This window comes from Nansenia antarctica (assembly GCF_963989245.1).
Source record: "Nansenia antarctica genome assembly, chromosome: 5".
NCBI classification, from domain to species: domain Eukaryota; kingdom Metazoa; phylum Chordata; class Actinopteri; order Argentiniformes; family Microstomatidae; genus Nansenia; species Nansenia antarctica.
Genome location: NC_137690.1, coordinates 42,941,028 through 42,967,615, shown reverse-complemented (window position 1 = coordinate 42,967,615; position 26,588 = coordinate 42,941,028). Strand labels below are relative to the sequence as shown.

The 26,588-nt window shown below is 44.3% G+C and overlaps 1 protein-coding gene across 3 annotated transcripts; it reads left to right on the top strand.

Annotated features, from left to right (window-relative positions):
* Positions 1–913: 913 nt before the first annotated feature.
* dus3l (dihydrouridine synthase 3-like) lies at positions 914–26,361 on the top strand. Of its 3 annotated transcripts, none has more exons than XM_080531073.1 (16): positions 914–982; positions 1,257–1,354; positions 8,841–9,111; positions 9,800–10,184; positions 12,460–12,539; positions 16,199–16,288; positions 16,648–16,689; positions 16,777–16,929; positions 17,447–17,563; positions 18,633–18,698; positions 19,250–19,360; positions 20,016–20,112; positions 20,505–20,580; positions 21,141–21,329; positions 25,203–25,331; positions 26,055–26,361. In XM_080531073.1, exons 2-16 carry the CDS (start codon positions 1,272–1,274, stop codon positions 26,125–26,127), a joined length of 1,962 nt encoding a protein of 653 aa, XP_080387199.1. In that variant the 5' UTR covers positions 914–982; positions 1,257–1,271; the 3' UTR covers positions 26,128–26,361. The 3 variants fall into 3 exon arrangements, with proteins under 3 accessions (XP_080387199.1, XP_080387197.1, XP_080387198.1); XM_080531071.1 differs by having other exon boundaries at positions 12,457–12,539; XM_080531072.1 differs by having other exon boundaries at positions 958–999; positions 12,457–12,539.
* Positions 26,362–26,588: the final 227 nt, after the last annotated feature.

Here is a 26,588-nt window from a genome sequence, read left to right as displayed (position 1 = left end):
GGAAACCAGCTGCATTTCATCCTCAACCTTTTTGAAATCTTGAAAACGCCTTGAAAATTCATCATGCAGTGCTCCTCCTAACATGGATGAGTACCTGTGCCGGTGATCAGCTGATGGTTTGACTTCTTTCAGGGTTTTCATGTGTTCGAGATTGTTGCTGCCTAGTTGCCTTGAAATGAATTGCAACTTTGTCATGAAGGCTTTCACATGGCTATGCATTTCATGAACAAAAAGGCCCTTGCCCTGCAGTTGTGTGTTCAGTTCATTCATCATTGCAGTCACATCAACAGCAAATGATAAATCTGCCATCCAGTCCTTATCAGACAGCTCTGGGATGGTTTTGCCCTTCATCTCACAAAACTCCTTTATCTCTGATTTCAGAACCCAAAACCTTTTTAGCACTTTGCCCAGGCTGAGCCATCTGACAGCTGTGTGGTACCTGACATCACCATGTTCGCTCTCTTCCTCCTCCAATAGTGAAACAAACATCTCCTCGTCTCCTCCGTATTTGTCCGTGAATAACACCGACTAGGAAGGTGGTAAAAACACAAAAAATGCGAAATGCATTCTGGGAGGCAGTATGGAGTATGCATAATGGTCGGCTGGTTTTCGGATACTACTATACTATTATTGTGAATTTAGTAGGTAGTATGCAGTATATACTCATTGAGTATGCTAGTATGCAGTATGCTAGTACGCTATTCCGAACACAGCCATAGTGTGTAAATGGTCGGCTGGTTTTCACATACTTATTATGAATTTAGTAGGCAGTATGCAGTATATACTCATCGAGTATGCTAGTATGCAGTATGCTAGTATACCATTCCGAACACAGCCTGTGCCACCCAGCTCGAAAACGAACAAACGTACCCCGGAACCTTCCGCTAACAGTCAAGGCATCATTCCTAACCATAAAACGTGTTGCACATGTCCACTCTCATGCCGTGGTAGCAGCACTTTGTAGTTGGATTGGCATTGCGAGGTAGCAACTTTTCAGAAGTATTCTGCATTTTTATTCACTGTCACATCATCATATATTATTGTCCTGCCTGTTTGAACGCTTTACTGGGTTTCTTGTAAATAGCTAAACCATCAGCAATATAGCTAGCTAGCATTCTGTCATAACCTCCACATTCATAATAATACAGTAGAGTAGTAGCTAACATCAGAAACATTGGAGTAGGAACGTAACAACTATGAAGATGCTAGACCTGACTATTTTGAAGCTAGCTAACCATCTGTCATCTTTGGTTTAGAAAGGGGGAGCGCTCATGGAGACGTCCTCCGATGTACCCACTGAAAGCCAGGATGGGGTTAATGGACTTGACAAAGGTAGCGCTGCCATTAAAACCCAGTAAGTATGGGGGGGGGGGGGGGGGTTGCGGCGGACAGTTATAGTTGATATTGTGCTTTTGCAGAGTCTCAATTTCAGGGAAATTTTTGGGAAATTTCAGGGAAATAACATACATATAGGGTTGCAACACGTGCGACACTTTAAATGAATGTGCAATAACACTATGTGCAATATGACAACCCTAGTCGTCTTACCTGTACAGTATAGTATATTTATTTATGTAAACCAGCTCCTTTCCCTTCCTGTTTTTTTTTCTTTCTTTTTTCTTTCTTTCCTAGCACCAGGGGAGCCACCCCTCCCAAATGTCGTTGTTTGGTACCTGTACTATAGCAATGACAATAAATAAAGACCAGACCATTCAACTTCTCAACATTTTACATTTCTATGGAAAGTTATAGTTGCAACTGCTGAGAGGCTTCTCTTTCTCTGCACGAATATACATAAACTAGGAATAGACATAAACTAGGAATAGACATAAACTAGGAATAGACATAGACTAGGAATAGACATAGACTAGGAATATACATAGACTAGGGCTGCACGATTTGTGGGAAAAAATCGAATTGCGATTATTTGGACAGATATTGCGATTGCGATTTAATTTGCGATTATTTTTTTTAAAGCGACCCAAAGGAAGTTTTTGTAAAGTGTGGCCATATCTCCGGCTAGGAAGGTCGTATCAACGTGCAGTTTGTTTGTACGTCTTCAGGGGACTTAGAGGCTCCCTCCTCTAGCACCCCCACAGCCCGAGCTACGAGTGAAAGAACTAAACTTACATTGGGTTGCTTTAAAGTTGGGTTGCTTTAAAATCAAGCTTCAGATTAAAACATGTGATGGAGCATTACTAACCTGACTCAGGTGGTTTGTTTCACACAACCATCTAGGAAAGCTTAATTGGAAGCTGTTTGGAAAAGGGCAGGTACTTTCAAAAAATACTTGGCAGGTGATTCGATGAATCTGTCTATCATGGGCTAATTTCAGAGAGCATTACCACATGATACCATCAAACTGTTAACTGCTCTTATGCCATCAAACTGTTCTAATGCAAGGATGAGAACTTAAAAGATATGAATTGGAACAACATATTTATGTATGGGTTTTTTAAACAGCTGCCATTTTGTTTCTCTCAAGTGTCAATTTTTTTTGAACAATTCCAATATGAAAATAAAATAGGACCTTTCTACAAACAAGGTTATTTAATTATGGCTCAGGAGCAGCATCTAAATATTGCACATACTGCAATCAAGTTAAATAAAGTCATAATAAAAATGTCCAGTAAAAAAGAATAGGTCCTTTCTGTAAATATTGAAATAGATAAAGCTCTTCAACTCGTCGTAATGTATGTAAGTGCACGGTTCGACCACAGATCGGTTGTTGTTGCATAGTACTCCACATTTTTCAGCTCCGTACGTGCGGGATGGAATCACATTATCTTTTATCCAGCGTTTGGATGAGTTTTTTAAACTCTTCGTTGCTAACAGTGTTAATAGACACCACGTCTTTAGCGAGGTAATGCGTGATGGAATTGGTTATTTCACGGTGCCTTCGTGAGAACAGCCGCAAACGACTCTAAAACTCTAGTTTGCTTAACGTTAGACCGGGCTACGGGACTTTCACTTAACTCTCCGTTTCTGACCGTACACTCGTCATAGAGCTGCCCGTGGTACTTTTTCAAGTGCTGATACAGGTTTGTGGTGTTGCCTCTGGATGGAGCGATTGTTCCACGACAGGTCGTGCGCAACACCTGCTTTTGTTGCACATCCTAAACCCGAAATACTTACAACAGAAGTGCTGTTTTTCTTCGGGACTAAATCGTTGCTTCTGGCTCTGCTGAAGCCATTTATCCACCATGAATGTTGCTAGCTACTGAAACGTCTTCACAGATTCACACCTGGGCGTTTCACGTGCTGTGTTGTTGGGTGTGTGCGTTCATTGACGTTGAATCCGACGCGCTGTATAATGTATCCCAAATCGCAGGCTTTGCGATTTGCTAATCGCACCATCTCAAATCGCGATTTCGATTTAAAATCGATTAATCGTGCAGCCCTAACATAAACTCAGTGTTTCCTCCAGGATTTGTCACATTAGTGGCGGAGCACTCATTTTTCACGCGCAGAGCGCCCACGATTTTTTAATAAATAAACATACATAACGATTTAATTAAATAAATAAACATACATACACGATTTTTTAATAAATAAACATACATAAAACCCGCACTGGCGCTCAAAACAAGGACGTAATCTCACCAAAAACTAGAGGGTGGCAACAATTATAATTTCTTAAATAGCGGTTAAGTCATTAAAGCCGAGCAGGTGATTTTATATAGAAGGTGATCAAATACCAATATATCCTACAGCTGCAGCGGAACATGCGGAACGCGCATTACACACACACACACACACAGAAAGATCAATATGAAGTAGGCCTACATGAGAGTACACGCACAAAACCGGCTAACGTTACTCATTAACTAAAGTAAAATCACACTGTGACAGTCAGATGAAGCATTCGGTAAACAACAACAGCAAGGTAATGCTATCAGTTGAGTTAAAGAAAACCAACTCTTACCTTTGAGGACACCAACATGAGCCCTGCTTACCCGTACCTCCGCCGTTCTGTTCGTGGTGATTTTAGAGGCAATAGATTATTTTTGCCCCGTGCATATTGCTATGAATAGTTCGAAGCTAGGTGCTTGCACGTTAGGTGCGAGAATGCTCGGTTAACCCATTAGCGGGAACATTATTTGTTTCACAAAATAGGCTGATTTAATTGACCATGAACATCAGAGACATACATTACGAATGTTCATTTAAAATTCTCTATACTGAGCACTGGTATAAGAACATGAACCTGAGAACAGCAGTAAATGCAATAACCCACAGTCGTCGCTGATGATGTTGCATTTTCGATTAGGATACGTTTACGGGATTAAAGGGACCGGCGACGGGCGAAGAGAGAAATCCAAATGTCCCGCTAAATTCGGACCAATCACAAAACTGTTTTGAAAGCGTGTCGCCTCGCGCCGCGCACCTGTTGAGAGCAATTCAGTCTCGATTGCAGTGCGAACACAAACGACGAGGTTAATTGCAACATTGTAACATATTGCAACTAACTACGCCCTAAATCGTAACGAAATGTAGGTCTGGAAGCGGCCTAAATCTAGCTTCAATCTGCTTTTCTTCTGTTCTCCGGTCATAATAACTCGCTGCCTTTCTGCGCAGCCTGAATCAAAGTGGATTGTCTGAATCAATTAGTGGCGGAGGAAATTCATTCGTGGCGGCCCGCCACGAATAAATGCATATAGAGGAAACGCTGTAGACTACAGTGTTTCCCCTAGGTTTGCTGCCTTGGGGGGGTGGCATGGACTGTGGCATGGTGGTTCGCTGACGCTGGTATGTCGCAGGGTCTTACCCCCCAAAAGTAGCCCAATCTGGCAACACTGGTGGAGCGACATCAGTTCCTCAATAAACAAGCCACAAGTAACGTTAATGTTAAAATCTTGTCCACGATTCTCATTCATTCAGGTGGGTTAAACAAACTGTATAAACGCCATAATACTGTTGGTTCAAATGTAATATATTAATGAACAAGTTCATGTCATGTTCTGTCAAACATGTTCTAATGTTATTTTAGTGAAAAAACAGACCTAACGTCACCCGCGATTGTGAAGCTAACTTTAACAAGCTAGTTAGCGAACATTAAAGATTACAACAGCTAGTTTAATGTCAACAATGTCTCTATTCTCAATAATTTCAGTAATAATTGTACCAAATTGGGGCCAGTAAAACTAACTTGTGTGTAAGTTATATGTGTGTGCAAGCATGTTTTGATATTGTCAATCGTCTCACTTTTAGTAGGTGAGCTGTAACACAAATATGCCATGGAAAAAAAGGAAAATGGACACAGAGACAAGTACAGGGACACATGTGAGGTCTCACAATACTAGTGTTTTAACAGTGCAGTTCATTTAGACTTGAGAATAGCTAAATCTGTAATGTTTTGTTTCTAAGGAGATTGAACCAGTCTGCCTGCTAGGAAAGATGTAGATTACCACCTACATACTGTAGTTGTCTCCTTTATTCATTACCTTAATGTCATATAAGTCAATTGTATAGAAACAACTCACCAAAATTGACTATTGCACAACTGATTTGGCAAAAAAATCCACCAAGGGGGGGAAACCCCCCTCAACCCCCCCACTCTGTACCTTGCCATACCTTGGCCTTTGCTGAAATGACACCACTGGCCTCATAGCCTATTGGAAATGTATTGCGTGTGTGTGTGTGTGTGAGAGTGAGAGCTTTTGTGAGCCCGCATGTATGATGTGGCTCTTTCTGGTACCCCAACCATTTTTTTGGGCTCTTAGTCTCCGACTTGTTGGCCACCCCTGAACTAGGCCTATCTAATGTTCGAAAACAAATCTACAAATATTAATCTGCGTATATCTATGGTACAACCGTCTTGCCTGTTGTGTATTATTATCATTGCCGACACAGGTCTAAGAACATCTGATAATAAGGTGAAGGGCAGTATTATTCATCTTTACTTTATTGGGTGAATAAACTCAATATGAATGATTGTACAGTTGTCTATAGGCAAGAATGGGCTGAAACAAAAGTAGTTACAGACTCGCTCAAAGTGTTGCGAGATTAGGAGACTACTAATTGTAAATAGTAATCCACAATTATGGTTATTACTGGTGGCCTGAGGTGGTCCAGTGGTCTAGCACCGTGGTCTACAGTGATATACAAAAAAGACATTATATACAATATTATAAATATCCGTTTGTTATATAATATTCGTTGATGAGTACATGCATAATCAAACGTAGGCTACTGCAATTACTTTGCTGAGGTAGCTATGCATGCACCACACAACTTGATAGGTACATACTGTGCAGTGTATCATTCATAACTGTACATAGGCTACACATATCATAATATCTTATCACTATTGCATGGAACTTGGGTAAACCCGCTGTGAGAAAAAAAACCTCAGCTCCAACAAATCTGAAGGGATTGGGAGACAAACTGTACAGTTTATCATTTTCATAACTGTCTGTACATGTCCCTATTGCTATATATAGCCTATATAAACACATTATGTTACATACTTATCAGTCTTATCCACTGTATCTAATTCAGCACTGAACCCTGAAGTTTGAGCACAGTGTGTGTCCCCTTGCTACCTCTGCTGATATAAAAGTGAATTGCAGCCTTGGAGAAAAAGATGGCAGCCGAATTCCAAGGCAAATACACAGACACACACAGAAATACTGCAAAATCGTTTTATACTAACTCGATTTTGAAAATGTAAAGATGCTGGGTGGTAGAACGCACATATCTAGGAAAAGTCATGAAAGGAGGGTTAGCAAAGGTAGATTTTTTTGGTACTCACTGGTGCCCTATGACACCTCACGGCTTTCCTAGTGTTAACGCACGTGCAGAAAGATGCAAGTTTCCGGTCAGATTTCCGTAGGACATTTTCTCTAATCTTTTTGACTCCAGGACCCAAGATAATGAATGTGATGTTCAAAATTGGTGAAGTGTCCCTTTAACCAAACCCTTCACCCTAACCTCAGGAGTGGAAGTCCCAGAGAGGCAGGGGGCTTTTTTGTGAGCGTGTGTGAGATATACAGCCAAGACAGGATACGTACAGGCGAGGCCAACTGACGGTAGAACTAGCATACTTAACCACAACATTCACATCTCCCACCCTAACCTAAGTATAACAACGATGTCACCGTTGGTGATGAGGGTGTTGGCCACTTCTCTTAAAAATACATACATCGTGTGTATGTGAGTCGAAGAAATTGCCACTCACAGAGAAGTTTATTTCATGCAAAAAACCTTGTGATATTAATAAACAACATGCGGTTTGAAAGTACCAGTAGGCTACCAGATACGATGTTGTATGCACATTGTTGATTTGACAAAAAAATACAATACATCGGCCAAGCAATGATCCTACTTGTGATTGTCAGGGATAGAGCGATAAAGTCTGTGATTTGTTTCCGTCGCTGTCCCTGGTGTTAGAGACTTGCTACGTGCTCGCGTGAACACAGGTTCTTCCATCAGCGCTCGCCTGCCGCTTCGACTGTAGACTCAAGTTAACGCGCGTGCAGAAAGATGCCACGAAACTCAGGTCCGGTAGCTTTCTTTCAAGGAATTTCAAAAATAAAAGTCCCGTAAAACAATTGTTATTTCTCGCCGTGAAAAATAGAGGTGTGGCGTGAGAACTGGTTGAAATGCGTGAGACTTGGCAGCTCTGTTTGACACTATTTTACATACCATGGAACTATAATCAGACACTTTCTCGTCACAATAATAACGACCAATTTGAACCAACTTGCTCTTTTAGAACACTCAGCAATTATATTTGCTAACGTTTCAACTTGCTTACTTTCCATCTGCAGACATCTCACCCTGCAAAAACTCTCGCGTCGCGCGCGCACACTCGGGCACAATCTTGTACGCGAGTGTGTCCAGCGCGAAGCGAAGTGTGGAGAGATAGGTTTGGCTATGCAAGACTACGGCGGACTAACGTTACCAACGAGCCCATGGGCTTGCCACTCGCCAGATTCGGGTTGGGTGCATTTAAAAAAGCGGATATTTTAGCCTACTTGTCAGATATTTGGTGTTTACGTCCGTAATTGTCCGTCTTGGGGAGGCGGGGGGTTCCGTTAGGGGGGCGGCACATAAACTAGGAATATACAGACTAGGAATAGACATAGACTAGGAATATACATAGACTAGGAATATACATAGACTAGTAGGAATATACATAGACTAGGAATATACATAGACTAGGAATAGGCTCTCCAAACTTGATCAAGGTAATGAATGTCCACACATTCACGAAAATAATGTTTTAACTACCGTATTTTCCGGATTATAAGTCACGCTTTTTTTCATAGTTTGGCTGGTCCTGCGACTAATAGTCAGGTGTGACTTATATGTCAATATATATAATTTCACACTGACTGACATGAACCAAGGAGTAAACATTACCGTCTACAGCCGACAGAGGGCGCTCTGGGCCACTCTGGGCTTGTGACAACTATATGCTGCTCCTATTTCCCCTGAAGAAGTTATCTAAAACATTAGCTTGTTGAAGCTAAGCAAACGGTAGCTTGGTGAACTTGCTTACTGGTAACTTGCGTGTTGGACTCGCTGGCTTGTTATGTTCATTTAGCCTATTCAGCCTCCCAGGTATGTTCTTTATGCTATTGTGTAGCTGAATAACTGTTAATGTGTTATGTTAACATGCCTGACTTCTATTCAGCCTGTTGTTCTGTGTGCTATTGTCTAGTTGAATAAACTTGCCTTTCCAGATTAAATGTCTGTTCTTGGTGCGACTTATGTATGGTTTTTCCTCTTAATGTCGCATTTTTTGACTGATGCGACTTATACTCCGGAGCGCCTTATAGTCCGGAAAATACGGTATATACACCGAGTGATGATGCCGTATTCTGTTTTTACAGGTTCCTCACAACCAAAGAGAAGTTCCATGAGGCGGTGGACTCTGGCTGGCAGGGTCCCAGAGGTCTGCAGGTCAATGATACTGATGTACCCAAAGAAACAGCCAAGGACACGGTTGAGGAGCCTCCGGAGAAAAAGACGAAAGTGAACACTGAAACTGAGCAGGACAAGACAGGCAAGCATGAAGGCAAGCGAGTGCGAGGACAGAACAAGTCCAGGCCGCACGTTAAACCAACGAGTTACGACATACGGCTGTGTCCCTCTGTCATTCAGGTACGACCCAATGTTTTCACTACCAAGGATATGCTACTACGGGGGGGGGGGGCGTAGGGTGATAGGGTGGTAGAGGTTAGAGAGGCCGGCTGGCAAACGGAAGGTCGCTGGTTCGATCCCCACCTCCGGGGGAAGCTGCATGTGGCCTGGTGACTGAAGGGCTGCTGGTGTCATATCTAAGGTGCATCTGTGCCCTTGAGCAAGGCACTTAACCCCTAATTGCTCCAGGGGCGCTGACTATGGCTGACCCTGTGCCTAGAGCAAAAAATAAATTTCGTTGTGCAATGACAAAAAGGTTGAATCTAATACACAATGATATCATTCTGAAATATGATTAGGGGTAGTTTATTAGTGAAGCTTGAGGTTAAGTTGAAGATAAGTTGGCCCTCTGTCTTGGAGCAGCATAGCCTACCAACGCCCCACTCTCACTCCATAGAAGATTAAAACATTGACATTATTAGTATGAGCTCAATGCTTTTCTATCCTATTACATGCAGCTGTGAGTGTTGTGTTTGTTCACAATGGCATCGTGCCGTTTGATCCACATTCAGGGCGGACGGTCTTATCGTACAAACGTGTATCGACTAGGCGGTTGTTTTAAATCTTGTGTTCCGTGTGTCCTACCTGGGCCGTTTCCTGTCCAGCTCTAGGAAGAGCAGTTCACTCACGTCTTTGTTATTTCCGTCAGGAGCGCGAGGCCAAGTGTGTTTACGGAGACAAGTGTAAGTTCTTCCACGACGTCCCAGAGTTCCTGGCCTCCAAGCCGGCGGACGTGGGCGAGTCCTGCTACATCTACGACACCTTCGGGAAGTGTCACTACGGCATGTCCTGTCGGTTCGCCGGCGCCCACACGGCCGCGGGCCTGAAGAACCAGGTGAACCAGGAGCTGGTGAAGGCCATGGAGGGGAGGAGGCCCGTGAAGAACTTCCTGGACAAGGACCTGCAGTGGCGCCTCCGGAAGAGGAACGTGTCCTTCAAGGCGTCCGAAGAGTACCTCAAGACCATCTGCAAGGGCGGGAACCGAGGAGGAGACGGCGGGAAAAAGGCCCCCGTGGCGAGGCAGCCGGCGGCCGGTAAGGCTGGCTGGGTTAGGCCTTTTTATGGAAGCAACTTATCCCCTCGCGATAACACGATAAGAGTTGATGATGTTGATATCAGTATGGCTATTTACATTAAACATTACTTTTTTTTATTCAATATTCACCATTATTTCAATCAATATTGCTATTCTAACCTAATCTGGGATTCAAACTACAACAAAGCGGTCTTGTCACCACTTGTTTTGGTAAACTGCAGAGGAATGGGGCTGGTGAAATGCAACCACTCTGACACCACAACCTTTCTGACACCGCTACCACTCTGACACCACCATCACTCTGACACCACAACCACTCTGACACACAACCACTCTGACACCACTACCACTCTGACACCTCAACCACGCTGACACCTCAACCACTCTGACACCACAACCACTCTGACCACAACCACTCTGACCACAACCACTCTGACACCACAACCACTCTGACACCACAACCACTCTGATACCACAACCACTCTGACACCACCACCACTCTGACACCACCACCACTCTGACACCACCACCACTCTGACACCACCACCACTCTGACCACAACCACTCTGACACCACAACCACTCTGACACCTCAACCACTCTGACACCTCAACCACTCTGACCACAACCACTCTGACCACAACCACTCTGACACCTCAACCACTCTGACACCTCAACCACTCTGACAGCTCAACCACTCTGACAGCTCAACCACGCTGACACCTCAACCACTCTGACACCTCAACCACTCTGACACCTCAACCACTCTGACACCACAACCACTCTGACACCACAACCACTCTGACACCACCACCACTCTGACACCTCAACAACTCTGACACCACCACCACTCTGACACCACAACCACTCTGACACCACTACCACTCTGACACCACCACCACTCTGACACCTCAACCACTCTGACACCACCACCACTCTGACACCATCACCACTCTGACACCATCACCACTCTGACACCTCAACCACTCTGACACCTCAACCACGCTGACACCTCAACCACTCTGACACCACCACCACGCTGACACCACCACCACGCTGACACCACAACCACTCTGACACCACAACCACTCTGACCACCACCACTCTGACACCACCACCACTCTGACCACAACCACTCTGACACCACAACCACTCTGACACCTCAACAACTCTGACACCACCACCACTCTGACACCACAACCACTCTGACACCACAACCACTCTGACCACAACCACTCTGACACCACAACCACTCTGACCACCACCACTCTGACACCACCACCACTCTGACGCCTCAACCACTCTGACACCACCACCACTCTGACACCACCACCACTCTGACACCTCAACCACGCTGACACCTCAACCACTCTGACACCACCACCACGCTGACACCACAACCACGCTGACACCACAACCACTCTGACACCACAACCACTCTGACACCACAACCACTCTGACCACAACCACTCTGACACCACCACCACTCTGACCACAACCACTCTGACACCACAACCACTCTGACACCTCAACAACTCTGACACCACCACCACTCTGACACCACAACCACTCTGACACCACAACCACTCTGACCACAACCACTCTGACACCACAACCACTCTGACCACCACCACTCTGACACCACCACCACTCTGACACCTCAACCACTCTGACACCACCACCACTCTGACACCACCACCACTCTGACCACAACCACTCTGACCACAACCACTCTGACCACAACCACTCTGACACCTCAACCACTCTGACACCACAACCACTCTGACACCACAACCACTCTGACACCTCAACCACTCTGACACCACAACCACTCTAACACCACAACCACTCTGACACCACCACCACGCTGACACCTCAACCACTCTTGACACCACAACCACTCTGAGGTTCAGAGGAGATCTGCTGATGCAGACTGACCATCCATGACATCAGAATGATAGTTTTAACCATGTTTCCAAGCTATAGTAGTGTTTGTGTACAAAGTAAAACAAGCTTATTGTTTGGGTTCAGATGGGTAAGACAGTTGAACTAACTTCATGAGCCATTTATAAGTTATATGCGTCAATAATCAATAGCTATATATCATTAATTTAAAGGTCGATCGATGGATATACCAATCCCAGATTGCTCCAACGACAAGAGAAAAGTAATGTCAAATGTGATGTGTGAAAATGTAGTTTCTATGAGATATTCATGTCTGGTATTCAAGTGTGAGTGACTATCTAATAGTTGTGTGTTGTGTTACTTTAGCAGACAGTCCCTGTGCAGCTGACGTCCAGTCTCTGTGTCCTGCAGGGGAAGAACCACACAGTAACACCAACCAGGAAACACAGGTAGGGGTGGGACGATTAGAAAATGTCATGTCACTATTATCGTGGGCGAAATAATCGCGATCCACAATATTATCGCGAGAATTTAAAAAATAAAATAAATAAATGCCAATATATATTTTTTTTTTCGAATGCCAATAAAACACACTGTAATCACTTTAACTTACATTTTGTTGTATTTTTATGACATTTTAAGTCAGTAATTCAAATTCAGATTCTAGTGGCACATATCTCTGGCCATAATCCGGGTCCTTAAGAAAGAGCAATCGAGCGCTGATAGACCTAATTCCTTTTCGGCCAATCAGCACCTTTCATTAACGTACCCAAGGAAGTTTAAAGAACGCACTCCCAGTGTTGCCAACTTCCAGAGCCCCTTGGCGACTTAATTAGTCAAAAGCGACCAGCGACAAATCTAACTTCCTTTTCTGGTCATTTGGGGAATTACTGTAAAGCATCTAACATATCCCGTATTCCACGGTTCACGTTACAACCGAGCTCAGGAGAGACGAGTAGGGATACAGTCTATGGCGAGCGAGGGTTGCCGTCTCCTCTCTCCCTCAACACTCACTCCCGCGGCCAGTCTGATATCAGCCGCGGGGAGCGTACCGTTGTTCCCCGGGTCCTCGCGGGGGGTTCGGGCAAAGTTCGGAAAATAACTGACGGTTGTCATGTGTTTATACAGCATGGATGTTACGTGCCTAATGCCTTTGATGCGCACACTTGCTACTTGCCGCTTTCATAATTTTATTTAGCCTATATAGCACAAGTCATGCATTGCATGTAACCTCAAGTGCTGAACAGTATTAAGTAAACCACAATATATTTGCTAAAGCTTAGGGGTGACCGTGCCTTTTGCAGCCATAGACTGTCACTGCCTGTTAATAACAAGGTAGGCAAATGACAGTATCCCGTCTAATGTTTTTCACCAGCCATGGTGAGAAGGCTAGCATACGTTACCTAGTGACTGACTGACAAAGCTGACTTGACAGTAACGTTCTGTGAGGATATTCGCGCGCGGCTCATGTGAGGAAACGCAATTATATTACAGTAACAGTCGCTAACTTGACTGCAAAAGTAATGTAGCCTAGGCTGAAAAATAGCGCCAGACATTTGTTAAACACAGTTTATTCATAACATACGATTATGACGATTATTTAAATAATAAAAATTCTCCACGATTAAGTTATCGTGGTTGTTTTTATCGCGATTAACGATAAAAACGATAATCGTCCCATCCCTAAACACGGGTACAGTCGCAAGCAAAATATGTTTTTTCTGAGCGTGTCGGTGGTACAGTAAACTCGCTGGTACAGTAAACTCGCTGGTACAGTAAACTCAGGTACAAGTATAGTAGGATTCTAGCTTGAAGAATGTCTCGAATGAACAACTTAACCTTGATCGTTATCATGGTCTGCGATCAATATAAACATTATAAATAAGCAAGATCGCTGTCATGTCAACTACAATACATAGACAAACAATCAAAATGCAAGCGAATAGTAGTGGGTTAAGCGTCAACCATGTAACCGCAGGGTTCCCGGTTCGATTCCGGCCGCGGACATGTCCTGCTTGTCATCCCTTCTCTCTCTCTCACCCATCCTTCCTGTCTAAATCTCTACTGTATCTGTCAATAAAAGTAAAAATATGAGTGGGACTGCCCCACTCAGAAAAAACAAGTTAAAAAAGATAAGAAAGTGGTAACATGCTTATGGTGCTTATTCACAGTCGCCACCTCTTCATACAAGCCTGGACAGACTTTACCCCTCAGACCTTTAATCTGACACCATCAAATATTCCAAACTTGGATCAAATGTGCAAACAACTACAAAGGGATTTCATTACAACCATGTGAATTATCAAAAAATATAAAAAATCTTAAAAAACTACAAAAACTAATGATAGCTCACTATCTAAGCAGCCAGTTACTTCAGTCACAACTAAGCCCCTTTTAAGAAATTCAGGCTTTAGTTCTAGGCCTACAGTGGATCAATTGACTCAATTGATTGTCTGTTGCTGCAGCAGAGAGAAGGCGGCAGCAACAACCTGTCAGCCTGGACCGCTGGGCAGAAGAGAAGCATGGGGAAACACATGATAGACAAGCGTGCTAGCAATATGTAGCTAAGCTCCAGAACCATGCAGAAATAACTTAATAATAATAATAATAATAACTTATGGACAGTGTGCACGCTGATCATATGCAGGGAACTTTTCCTGGATACACGGTGTACAGGTTTTTCGCCCTTGCTTGCTTGCTGTGCACCGGTGGTCCTCGGACCTCTCCTCGGGGGCCCCCGGCCATCCCGGGTGCCTGGTCTGTTCCGCCGCTGGGGCACCTGCCTGGCTAGCCTGGTGCGGGACTATTATGGTCTGTGCTTGCTTGGCTGGGCCGGGTGTGCTGGTGGTGGGTCGGGTGTGTGGGGTGGCTGGGGCCCCCCGGGTGGGGGGTTGGGGACCGCTGCTGGGTGCTGGTAGGCAAACTGGTAGTAGTCGCTCTATGAGTAGAGAGCTGCAAGGGAATTTTCCTGGCTACACAGTGTACAGGTTTTTTACCTTTGCCTGCTCTGTTATTATGTGAAGCGCATCGCGTCGCATCTTGTGAGAAATGCACTATACAAATAAAACTTGATTTGATTAGATTTGATTTAAGCTAACAGGGTGCTATCGCTAGCTATCTACTTCCAATGCCCTGCAGTTATAGCCACTGATTTGTAGTTTTTGCGATTGTCTCCATCAGGCAAGGCTGGTGGAGGTAGAAGTCAGACAGGCTCATTGTAATGAATGGAATGAGGAATGGTCCCGTCCTCCCATTTCTACCTCCACCAGCCTCCCGCGGTCTTCATGCGTCTGCAACTTGAGAGAAATGTATCCCCTTTCATCTCTGGAAATCTATCATAACAGGTGATTTATCTGTGACATCATCGTCTATGAAATCACAGCCTCGAACGCCTCTCGGCCAATCGCAATGCCAGTTTTGATCAAACTGAAAACGGTGAAAATTTTTCTTAGGCACAAAACAAGTGCACCTCATTGTTTACATGTCGGCTCGCTGTCGATATCCCTGTTTCTCCTCCCGTCACTACTGAGCTTCCTGCCCCTTTTCCATCCCAGCTTCACCCCCCTGTTCCCCCAACAAACACAGCTCCACCCCCCTGCTCCCCCAACAAACACAGCTCCACCCCCCTGTTCCCCCAACAAACACAGCTCCACCCCCCTGCTCCCCCAACAAACACAGCTCCACCCCCCTGCCCCCCCAACAAACACAGCTCCACCCCCCTGCCCCCCCAACAAACACAGCTCCACCCCCCTGCTCCCCCAACAAACACAGCTCCACCCCCCTGCTCCCCCAACAAACACAGTTCCACCCCCCTGCTGCCCCAACAAACACAGTTCCACCCCCCTGCTCCCCCAACAAACACAGCTCCACCCCCCTGCTCCCCCAACAAACACAGCTCCACCCCCCTGCTCCCCCAACAAACACAGTTCCACCCCCCTGCTCCCCCAACAAACACAGCTTCACCTCAGCTGCCGTGGAAGTCTATGTTCTGCTGTGTTGTTTGGAAACTTGCCCTCCAGTGTAGAACCTTCCACAACTATTCTGTGCATTATCCATAAGGTGTGATGTTGATTGTCTTGTGTGTTTCTCTGCCTGTGGAAACGGTTAGGTCGTCCAGGAGAAACACACTATGGTAAAGACCATCGGGCCGTTGACAGACGTGGATATCGTGAAGTTGAGATCCTGTGAAAAGAAGCAGGTAATGTTTGTGTCCTGACTTGAATGGAAATCTGTCTGTCTGTCTGTCTGTCTGTCTGTCTGTCTCTGTCTGTATCTATTATAATATATTATTATTTGCGTTGTATATTGAGTTTATGAATTACACTTTGTAATAAGGCTCAGTTTTTATTTATTTGAATATATCTTGCATTACTAGATTGTGAAATGTTACTATACAAGAATACCATACACACATTTTAATGCAGTTTCCCCTGCTTGACCAAGGCTAAAATGATGTACACCCTAACCCAGTATTTACAGACATAAAGGACTGATTTTGTTCATATCAAATTAAACTTGTGTGCTTAACAGGATTGTTATTTCATTTATTTCTTTAAGGTGGACTTCAGAGGCAAGCTCTACCTTGCTCCCTTAACAACGGTATGTCTTGGCTTTTCTTTGGCTAGTTCTAGAAACTGGATTGTGTTTTAGTATTTCAATCTAACTGTGTTCCTCTCTTCTGGTCAGTGTGGGAACCTGCCTTTCCGGCGTATATGCAAACGCTTTGGTGCCGACATCACATGTGGGGAGATGGCCATGTGCACCAACCTGCTGCAGGGCCAGTCGTCAGAATGGGCGCTGCTCAAGAGGCACGAGAGCGAGGACCTCTTTGGAGTGCAGGTTTGTCTGACTAGCCTTAAAGGGACAGTTGGAGGGCCTGTTTGTCTGACTAGTCTTAAAGGGATAGTTGGAGGGCAGGTTTGTCTGACTATCCTTAAAGGGATAGTTGGAGGGCAGGTTTGTTTGACACTAGTCTTAAAGGGATAGTTGGAGGGCAGGTTTGTTTGACACTAGTCTTAAAGGGATAGTTGACAACCACATTTTGCCATGTTGCTTTTAGACATCAAAGGTGTTCCCGTGGCGTCTGTTGTGCAGATCTAGGTATGTTATGCAGATCTAGGTATATGTTGTGCAGATCTAGGTATATGACACCATCCTAAATAAAGGGGAGAGATTAGCTCCATCTAATTCCCTCATTGTAGACTCGCCGCAGTGAAATACATCTTCATACTTTTGTGTTTCCTTCAAAACCTGTCAATGACTGGGACGATTATCTATTAAGGTTAAGTTAAGTTATTTTCATCTGTTTGAATGATCCGGCCTTAGTTTGAGGTGAAGTTGTGAGTTGTATTTCCAGGTGGAGGGCTGTTTCCCTGACACCATGACCAGATGTGCTGAGCTGCTCAACAACAACGTAGACGTTGACTTTGTGGACATCAACTCAGGGTGTCCCATCGACCTGGTGTACAAGAAGGTAACCTTCTGACCCTTTTTGTTGATTGTGTTTCTGAAGGGACCAGATGGAGGTAAGCATTATGACACAGAAACAAGTTATATTAGAGGAGTGGTGTCGATAGTTCCATAAAGCTTTCTGGTTAAACTTCCTGAATTACCCAATATGTTTTTTTAATTTTATTTTAATTTTTTTTATTTACAACTGGTCGCCTGGCAACATGGGTTGGTATAATTGGGAAATATTAGATGTCGGCCAATAAAATTCATGGGCGCCACTCTTCCTTCTAGAACTAGGTGGAGACACGGCCATGTTGTTGACATCCACCTGGGCCGTTCAGACCACAGGTCAAAGGGGAAGGGGACAGCGGCTTTTCAGAAACTCACTGATGTTCGTTCTTGTGAATACCTGGTCAATGTTTGTTTGTTTGTTTATTAGGATCCCCATTAGCTAATGCCATGACATTAGCTAGTCTTCCTGGGGTCAGACACAAAAATCATATTTGGACAATTGTCAACATTATATACATACAGACAGTTGTAAACATTGACATACATACATCATAATAACAAAAGAAAGGAATACAATTAAAAAATAAATAAAACCAAAGAAAATGTATTAAGTAACAGATCAGCAAACAAGATAAATCATCTACTGTTCATTCAGAGTTAATTGTATTGTAAGTGCTCTTTTATTGTTTTCTTGAAAGTGCATCTAGAATGTACTAACATGCTTGGGTAAAGAGTTCCATCCTGTAATGGCTCTGTAAACTACAGTAGATTTGAGTAGATGTGTCCTAGGTCTAGGTGGTAAGAGATGTGTCCTAGGTCTAGGTGGTAGTAGATTTGTCCTAGGTCAAGGTGGTAGTAGATTTGTCCTAGGTCTAGGTGGTAAGAGATGTGTCCTAGGTCTAGGTGGTAGTAGATGTGTCCTAGGTCTAGGTGGCAAGAGATGTCCTGAAATGGCCTTTCTGGTCAGATAGTTGTTTTCATTTCTGATATACACTACTTGGTCAGAAAAGTACTGTGGTTTCATGTGATTTATGACATTGCTGAAGAAGATCAGAAGAATGTGTTGTCTCCTCCTACAGGGCGGAGGGTGCGGGCTGATGACGCGCACCAACAAGTTTGAGCAGATCATCAGAGGAATGAACTACGTACGTTTTTACTTCCGCCATAGAATCTCGCTGTGACGGTGTTGTGGATTTCATAAATGAATGATGGAAAAAGAAATGGAATGAAAAAAGGAGAAACAGGACTTGCATAGTTTTAGCCTGCCATATAGAGTGAAGTCTACAGAGTGAGACATGACTGGAACAGAACCCAGACTGTACAGGGACCAGAACAAGACAACGTTGTGACCAAGCAGAATAGTTTAACGTGTATTTACAATTCTAGGATCAGAAAGGGAACATTTCTTTACAGATTGTGACATATAAGGTGCATTTAGTCATCATATCAAGTCGATTGGAGCACTTTGAGCTGCAACGTTTGCAGGAAAGGCGCTATACAAATAAAATGTATTTATTATTATTATTATTATTATTATCATTATCCATTTTGACAAAAAAAATCGCCAAACATTAGCTGTTTGTATGTCTGGCAAAGTAAACATGCAAAAATAATTGTTTTCTTGTAAAGCATTTAATAATCATTTAAGATTTAGAATAATAATAATGATTCAATAACCATGGGTCTTGGTTCCCAGGTCCTGGATGTCCCTCTGACCGTGAAGATCCGCACCGGTGTTCAGGACAAGTCCAACATCGCCCACAAGCTCATCCCCCAGATGAAGAGGTGGGGGGTCTCCATGATCACGGTGAGCTGGGCTGACCCCCCCCAAAACCACCCACACTCACACTGACCCCCCCCAAACCAACCACACTGACCCCCCCACACCACCCACACTCACACTGACCCCCCCACACCACCCACACTTACACTGACCCCCCCACACCACCCACACTCACACTGACCCCCTACACCACCCACACTCACACTGACCCCCCCACACCACACACACTCACACTGACCCCCCCACACCACACACACTCACACTGACCCCCCCCACACCACCCACACTCACACTGACCCCCCCACACCACACACACTCACATTGACCCCCCCACACCACCCACACTCACACTGACCCCCCCATACCACCCACACTCACACTGACCCCCCCACACCACCCACACTCACACTGACCCCCCCCACACCACCCACACTCACACTGACCCCCCCCACACCACCCACACTCACACTGACCCCCCCACACCACCCACACTCACACTGACCCCCCCCCACACCACCCACACTCACACTGACCCCCCCCACACCACCCACACTCACACTGACCCCCCTGTGTGTGTGTGTGTGTGTGTGTGTGTGTGTGTGTGTGTGTGTGTGTGTGTGTGTGTGTGTGTGTGTGTTTGTGTGTTGCATTAGAATAACAATTTCTATTCTCTTTCCAGTTGCACGGTAGGTCTCGTGAGCAGCGCTACACCAGGTCAGCTGACTGGGACTACATCAACATCTGCTCTGAGCTGGCCAGCCCGGTCCCACTGTTTGGTAAATATACGTGTGTGTGTGCATATGTGTGTATATATGTGTGTGTGTGTGTGTATATGTGAATACTTGGAAAGTTAAATTGCAAATCCTGTCTTCTGTGCAGTTATCTCAATGAATACATCAATTTTTTAAATGCCCACAATAATTGTGTAATTCCTCTGTAGCATAGAAATACGTGAAGTTGGTCTCGATCAGTGCTGAAAGTCAAACCAGTGCATTTTCGGATTTCTACTTCAAAAAGTATATTTAGATGATTTAAATAGCCAATCATACATTTGTGATGATTAGTCGACTGTGTGTTTGAACTGGCAGATGAGACTCCACTAAGCAATCCTTTGGTCATGTGGGCACACACACCTAAATCACAGTAGCCCAATGTCTTCTCTGTGCAGGGAACGGAGACATTCTGTCTTACGAGGATGCCATGAGGGCCAGACAGACCGGGGTCTCAGGTATTATGCTGGCCAGGTTGGTACAATATATACATTTAAAGGTGGAACAACTGCAAACTTTGGACATGTGAATGTCCCTAAACCACTCTGACTCTGGGGAGGACTGTCTGTCAACGTGTGCACCTCTGTCACTCAGGGAGAACAGATCTAGAACACCTCTGTCACTCAGGGAGAACAGATCTAGAACACCTCTGTCACTCAGGGAGAACAGATCTAGAACACCTCTGTCACTCAGGGAGAACAGATCTAGAACACCTCTGTCACCCAGGGAGAACAGATCTAGAACACCTCTGTCACTCAGGGAGAACAGATCTAGAACACCTCTATCACTCAGGGAGAACAGATCTAGAACACCTCTGTCACTCAGGGAGAACAGATTTGGAACCACAACAAAGGCACTGTCACAGAGTTCTGCCCTTCAATATCAAACAACACTGTTCCGTTACACCGACACACCTCACAGCGAAATTGCAGTGAAATGCAAAGACATTGTACATTGACCATAGCTGTCTGGCCACACACCCAAGAAAATATTATGTTACCCCACAATCTGAACATCCCCCTCCTCTCCCCTAGGGGCGCTCTCATCAAGCCCTGGATCTTCACTGAGATCAAGGAGAAGCGGGACTGGGACATCTCGTCCAGTGAGAGGCTGGACGTCCTGAGGGACTTCAGCCACTTTGGGCTGGAGCACTGGGGCTCTGACACCCAGGGCCTGGAGAAGACCCGGACCTTCCTGCTGGAGTGGCTGTCCTTTATGTGCAGGTGGGAGTTCAGGCTGTCCTTCATGTGCAGGTGGGAGTTCAGGCTGTCCCTCATGTGCAGGTGGGAGTTCAGGCTGTCCTTCATGTGCAGGTGGGAGTTCAGGCTGTCCTTCATGTGCAGGTGGGAGTTCAGGCTGTCCTTCATGTGCAGGTGGGAGTTCAGGCTGTCCTCTGCCATGCCTAGGTCAGACGTGACGCATTAGGTCAGTGCTTAAAAAATTAAAATTTAAAAAATAAATTATATATATATATATATATATAATATTCCACATGATATATGGAGATCTTTAGTCAGGTGGCCGGAAATGACATTGATGACTCAGAGGGAAGGTTGAATCGTAATAATTGTATTAGGCAGATCTGGGTTACATTCTCTTGTACAGATGTTTCCAAGGCAGCATGCTCTGTTAGGTCCAAGCTTCAAGCAAGGCTGAGACATAGGAGATGCCGAGCCTGGCTGCGGCATAAGGAATGCTGAGCAAAGTACTGATGTTTGTTACAGCTTATATACTTGTTCACAGAGAGGGAATAGCTTTACATCCGTCCCTCGTAACTTACAATACTGACATTGGTTCCCATACACTCCATACATGGCTCTATCCTGTCCATGCTGTTCTACTCTGCTGACCACTGGGCAAGGCTCCTATGTCCTTAGAGTTAAACTGGTCTCACTGTTACTTGATATGGTATGTGCCTGCTCCTAAGGATGTGTTGTTTACTACTGAGAGTGGGCACACTTAAAGTATGTTTAAGGTTAAACAATGAGTATTGCAATATTTGATAGGCACACAAAAATGCGTCATATCACCACATGAGCCGCATTAATAAGTAAGAGGTAATCGTTAATAACCTTTCGAACCACACATTTAAAAAAAATAAATAATTTCACCTTTATTTATTCAGGGAGGGCCAGTTGAGAGCAAGCTCTCTTTTCCAATGACGCCCTGATTACATAACAATACAACTATACACAGTAAAAATAACATAAACACAGGAAACTAATTACAGAATGGCAGATAACAGATCAGATATCAAAGTGCACATGAACATTCAGAATGCATGGAGTCATACAAAAGGCCTTTGAAGTGCTTAAATGGAATCATTCAATTTTAACAGAATCTGCAGGTTATTCCATGTATATGGGGCATAATATTTAAATGCAATTTTACCCATTTCTGTCCTAACAAACCAATATTTAAAACCAAGGAGTCATGTGCACGAGTGCTGTGGGTACACAATTTGTGAATTAGAAAACTTGTTAGATACCCAGGTAATTCATTAAGTAAAGCTTTCTAAATAAACAGAATGCAGTGTTGCTGTCTTCTCAGAGCCAGAGAAGTCCCAGCAACATTCTGGTACAGGTGGCAGTGGTGAGTAGAGAATTCGCCGGGTTTGTTTGCACGACAGCGACGACGCTGCTGGATCCTGGATCTGTGTGTCGGTGTGCAGGAAGAACAACGGACAGCGCAGGCGCCAGACCAGAATAGATGATCGTGGAGTGAAGATATTATTAAAGTGTACGTGCTGACGCGCAAACAAACCCGGCAATTTTTTTTACTTGCCCCGGCCAATCGGGCAACCTTGCCGACCTTGTTCCCCTCCACACCCCCTCCCGTTGCCTCAGGTCTGACGACCAAACCAGTGAAAGTGGGCCGGAACGGTCCGGTGCTGCGTTCCGGCAAGACTTTCTGTGCCGGAACGCCGTTGGGGGAAGAGATGCAGCTGCCTGTCAATCAAAATCCGATTGCTGCAGAGTGCAGAAGCAATCACGATTCACGATCCATAATTTCCAACAAGGAAACACATGGTTGACGTTATGTTTCTTGCGTCTATTTTAATACCTTTGAAAAGGACACGTTAACCCGCTTTACAGTAGACCCGACGCGACGTGGTTGGGTGGGCAGCACTGGGCACTGAGACAGTCCGACCGGGATTACAGTCGCGCCGTATGGAAGCATATAGTGGACTTTATTCAAATGTTAATGCAATTTGAGATTGCATTTGCATGTTCCACTTTTGCATGCATTCTTTCAGACAATATTCAAATTCAAATGCAATTCTAATGATTTGCATTTTCATTTTCATGTACCTGATGTGCACATTCGCTGTCAATATTAAAATGATAATGCAAAGCCATTTGACATTTAATTTTCAAAGTCATGCGCTGCTTTGTAGCTGACAAAATTCAAAAGTTCATTCTAATGTGAAAATTACTATGCAATCCCAAAATAGCATATTCATTTGCCACTTTTGCCTGCGTTATTTGAGTCAATATTCAAATTGTAATGCAATAATGTGATACGCAATTGCATTTACATGTTCTAGTAAACACATCCTCTTTGTATCTGACAAAATTCTAATTTTCATTCTAATGTGAAAATGACTATGCAATCCCAAAATAGCATATTCATTTGCCACTTTTGCCTGCGTTATTTGAGTCAATATTCAAATTGTAATGCAATAATGTGATTAGCAATTGCATTTATATGTTCTAGGAAACACATCCGCTCATTAGAATTGCATTTGAATTTGAATATTGTCTGAAAGAATGCATGCAAAAGTGGAACATGCAAATGCAATCTCAAATTGCATTAACATTTGAACTTAGTCCACTATATGCTTCCATAAGCAAGCCGTGTTGCCAGATTGGGCTACTTTTGGTCACACTGGACGGGTGGATTCGGCAGCTTTTAGACTGGTTGGGCTGGAAATTGTCAATTCCATCTGGCAACCCTGGTAGCAAAATATGTGCATACGTATCTGGTAGCCTACTGGTACTTTCAAATCGCATCGCATCGTATTATTATTATTATTATTATTATTATTATTATTAATAATAATAATTACAATTTACAATACAAATACAACAATTGGGGGTCCCTCAAAGAAAATTTGGGCGCACTGCGCGCGCACAACATCAACCTCCAAGGCTTGATTCTGACCCAGGAAAAACCCTGATATGTACTGTATAACATGATAGCCATCTATGAGCAATGCACTGTATATAAGATGATGACCAATGGTCTTTCTGCTGCTGACCAAGGGGTTGAGTTCACTTGATGAGGCCCAATTTTGTTTTAGACTCTGTAGCCTTCTGTATTTGTTTATTAAGACTTAAGATATCTTATCTGAATTTCTCTTGTTTTATCAAATGTTCCAATTATTTTCATTTCTTGTGCTGGTTTAAAATTGCAGGAAACTAGCACAAATAATTGTGTGGGAGAGAGGGGCCGCCGCTACCAAAACGTGCACAGTTTTGGGTCGCTCCACCACCAAAAACTCTCACTCCAAACTTTTGGTGAAACTTGGCAGCCCTAAAGTGTTTCTAATTTCGACACCAACACCACGATGTGTGTGTTCAGGGATGCATGAAGCTGGGGGCAGGAGGAGAACTATATGAAACGATGAAGGTTGGGGTAGTAGCCTATAGTTCCTGTAAGAAACTCAAACCACTTTCACCCCTGCCCTCAAGACCACCAGGACCAAGCTCCAGACCTGGGGTGATGGGGCCTTTTCAGCCGCAGCCCCGTCCCTCTGGAACGCCCTCCCCAACCACATCAGACAGGCCAACACCCTCCCAACATTTAAACAGGCCCTCAAAACCCACCTCTTCAAGCTCGCCTTCACCAGTTAACCCTCTCCCCCTCCCCTTCCCATGTGTCCCCAGCACTACCTTAATTAGGCCCCTATACTTTCTTTTATTTCTTTTGTTATTTTTTGTTCCTTATTATTATTACTACTAGATCTTTTCAGTTTGTAAAGCGTCTTTGAGTGTCTAGAAAAGCGATATATAAGTCTAATGTATTATTATTATTATTATTATTATTATTATTATTAATAATAATAATGTGGAACCCTGCATCTCCCATGGCAGGTACATCCCTGTGGGCCTGCTGGAGCGGGCGCCTCAGAAGATTAACGAGCGGCCGCCCTACTACATGGGCAGGGACTACCTGGAGTGCCTCATGGCCAGCCAACACGTAGGGGACTGGGTCAAGATCAGGTCAGAACCACCTCAGCACAGCCTCCTCCACGTCCAGGCCTGTAGAGATACTGGAGAGATACTGGGTGCTCAGCAGATACTGGGTGCTCAGCAGATACTGGGTGCTCAGCAGAGATACTGGGTGCTCAGCAGAGATACTGGGTGCTCAGCAGAGATACTGGGTGCTCAGCAGAGATACTGGGTGCTCAGCAGAGATACTGGGTGCTCAGCAGAGATACTGGGTGCTCAGCAGAGATACTGGGTGCTCAGCAGAGATACTGGGTGCTCAGCAGAGATACTGGGTGCTCAGCAGAGATACTGGGTGCTCAGCAGATACTGGGTGCTCAGCAGATACTGGGTGCTCAGCAGATACTGGGTGCTCAGCAGATACTGGGTGCTCAGCAGAGATACTGGGTGCTCAGCAGGGGGGAGGCTAGTGGAGGTCGGAATGGGAAGACGGGCTCATTGTAAACATGAGGAACGGTATCAATCCCGTTTTTCCCCCCATTCCATGTTTACAATGAGCCCGTCCTCTGACTCCTGCACTCCAATCCTCTCACTGCAGCCTGTAACCTAGATTAGATTGTCCTGTGTTGGAGGAGCTAAACAAAAGGCATATTTCCTGTATTGACTAGAATTTTTGTTCTAACCCAGCACCAACACACTTGAATCAATTGACTATATATGTAGAAATTGTACTTTAAAAAAAATAAATTCTATATTTTCTTTCCTCCTTCTCTTCAGTGAAATGCTGCTGGGACCTGTACCCTCAAGTTTCAACTTCCTGCCTAAACACAAGGCCAATGCCTACAAATGAGCGCATGTGCACACTCCACAGCAATGTCATGTTGGCTGAGCTGCTTTAGTTTGACTGTCAGCAAAAGTCTGCAATCCTGGTCATGCCTAGAATGCCACAGTGATAAAGATCTAAGTCATTTCTAAATGGAAAGTTACGTTATACTAATAAATTTACGTTTTATTTGGAGTGGTGAATTGTACATGGAGCTGTGTTTTAACATTGTACAACTGAAATATTGTGCATGGAATAAAATGGCCCTATATCGATCAACTGAACTTTTGTCTTTTTGAATAGTAAAAGTTTGTTTGTAGTAAAAAGGTTCCCTAGGTCAGACAAGTTATACTATTAATTTCACTGATCTTACCTAATGTTGCTAGCATTTTACAGTGGCCAACCAGCTCACAATGCCCAACCTGTAATGAACTGAAAAAGAAATCCCTCCAAAAAACAAATATAATAGGCATGTGTAAAATAACATG

Coding starts and splice junctions, on each gene's coding strand:
- dus3l (XM_080531071.1), top strand. CDS start 1,272: ATGGAGACGTCCTCCGATGTACCCACTGAAAGCCAGGATGGGGTTAAT. Junction 1,355..8,840: donor AGCGCTGCCATTAAAACCCA/GTAAGTATGGGG, acceptor CTGTTTTTACAG/GTTCCTCACAACCAAAGAGA. Junction 12,540..16,198: donor ACACCAACCAGGAAACACAG/GTAGGGGTGGGA, acceptor GGAAACGGTTAG/GTCGTCCAGGAGAAACACAC.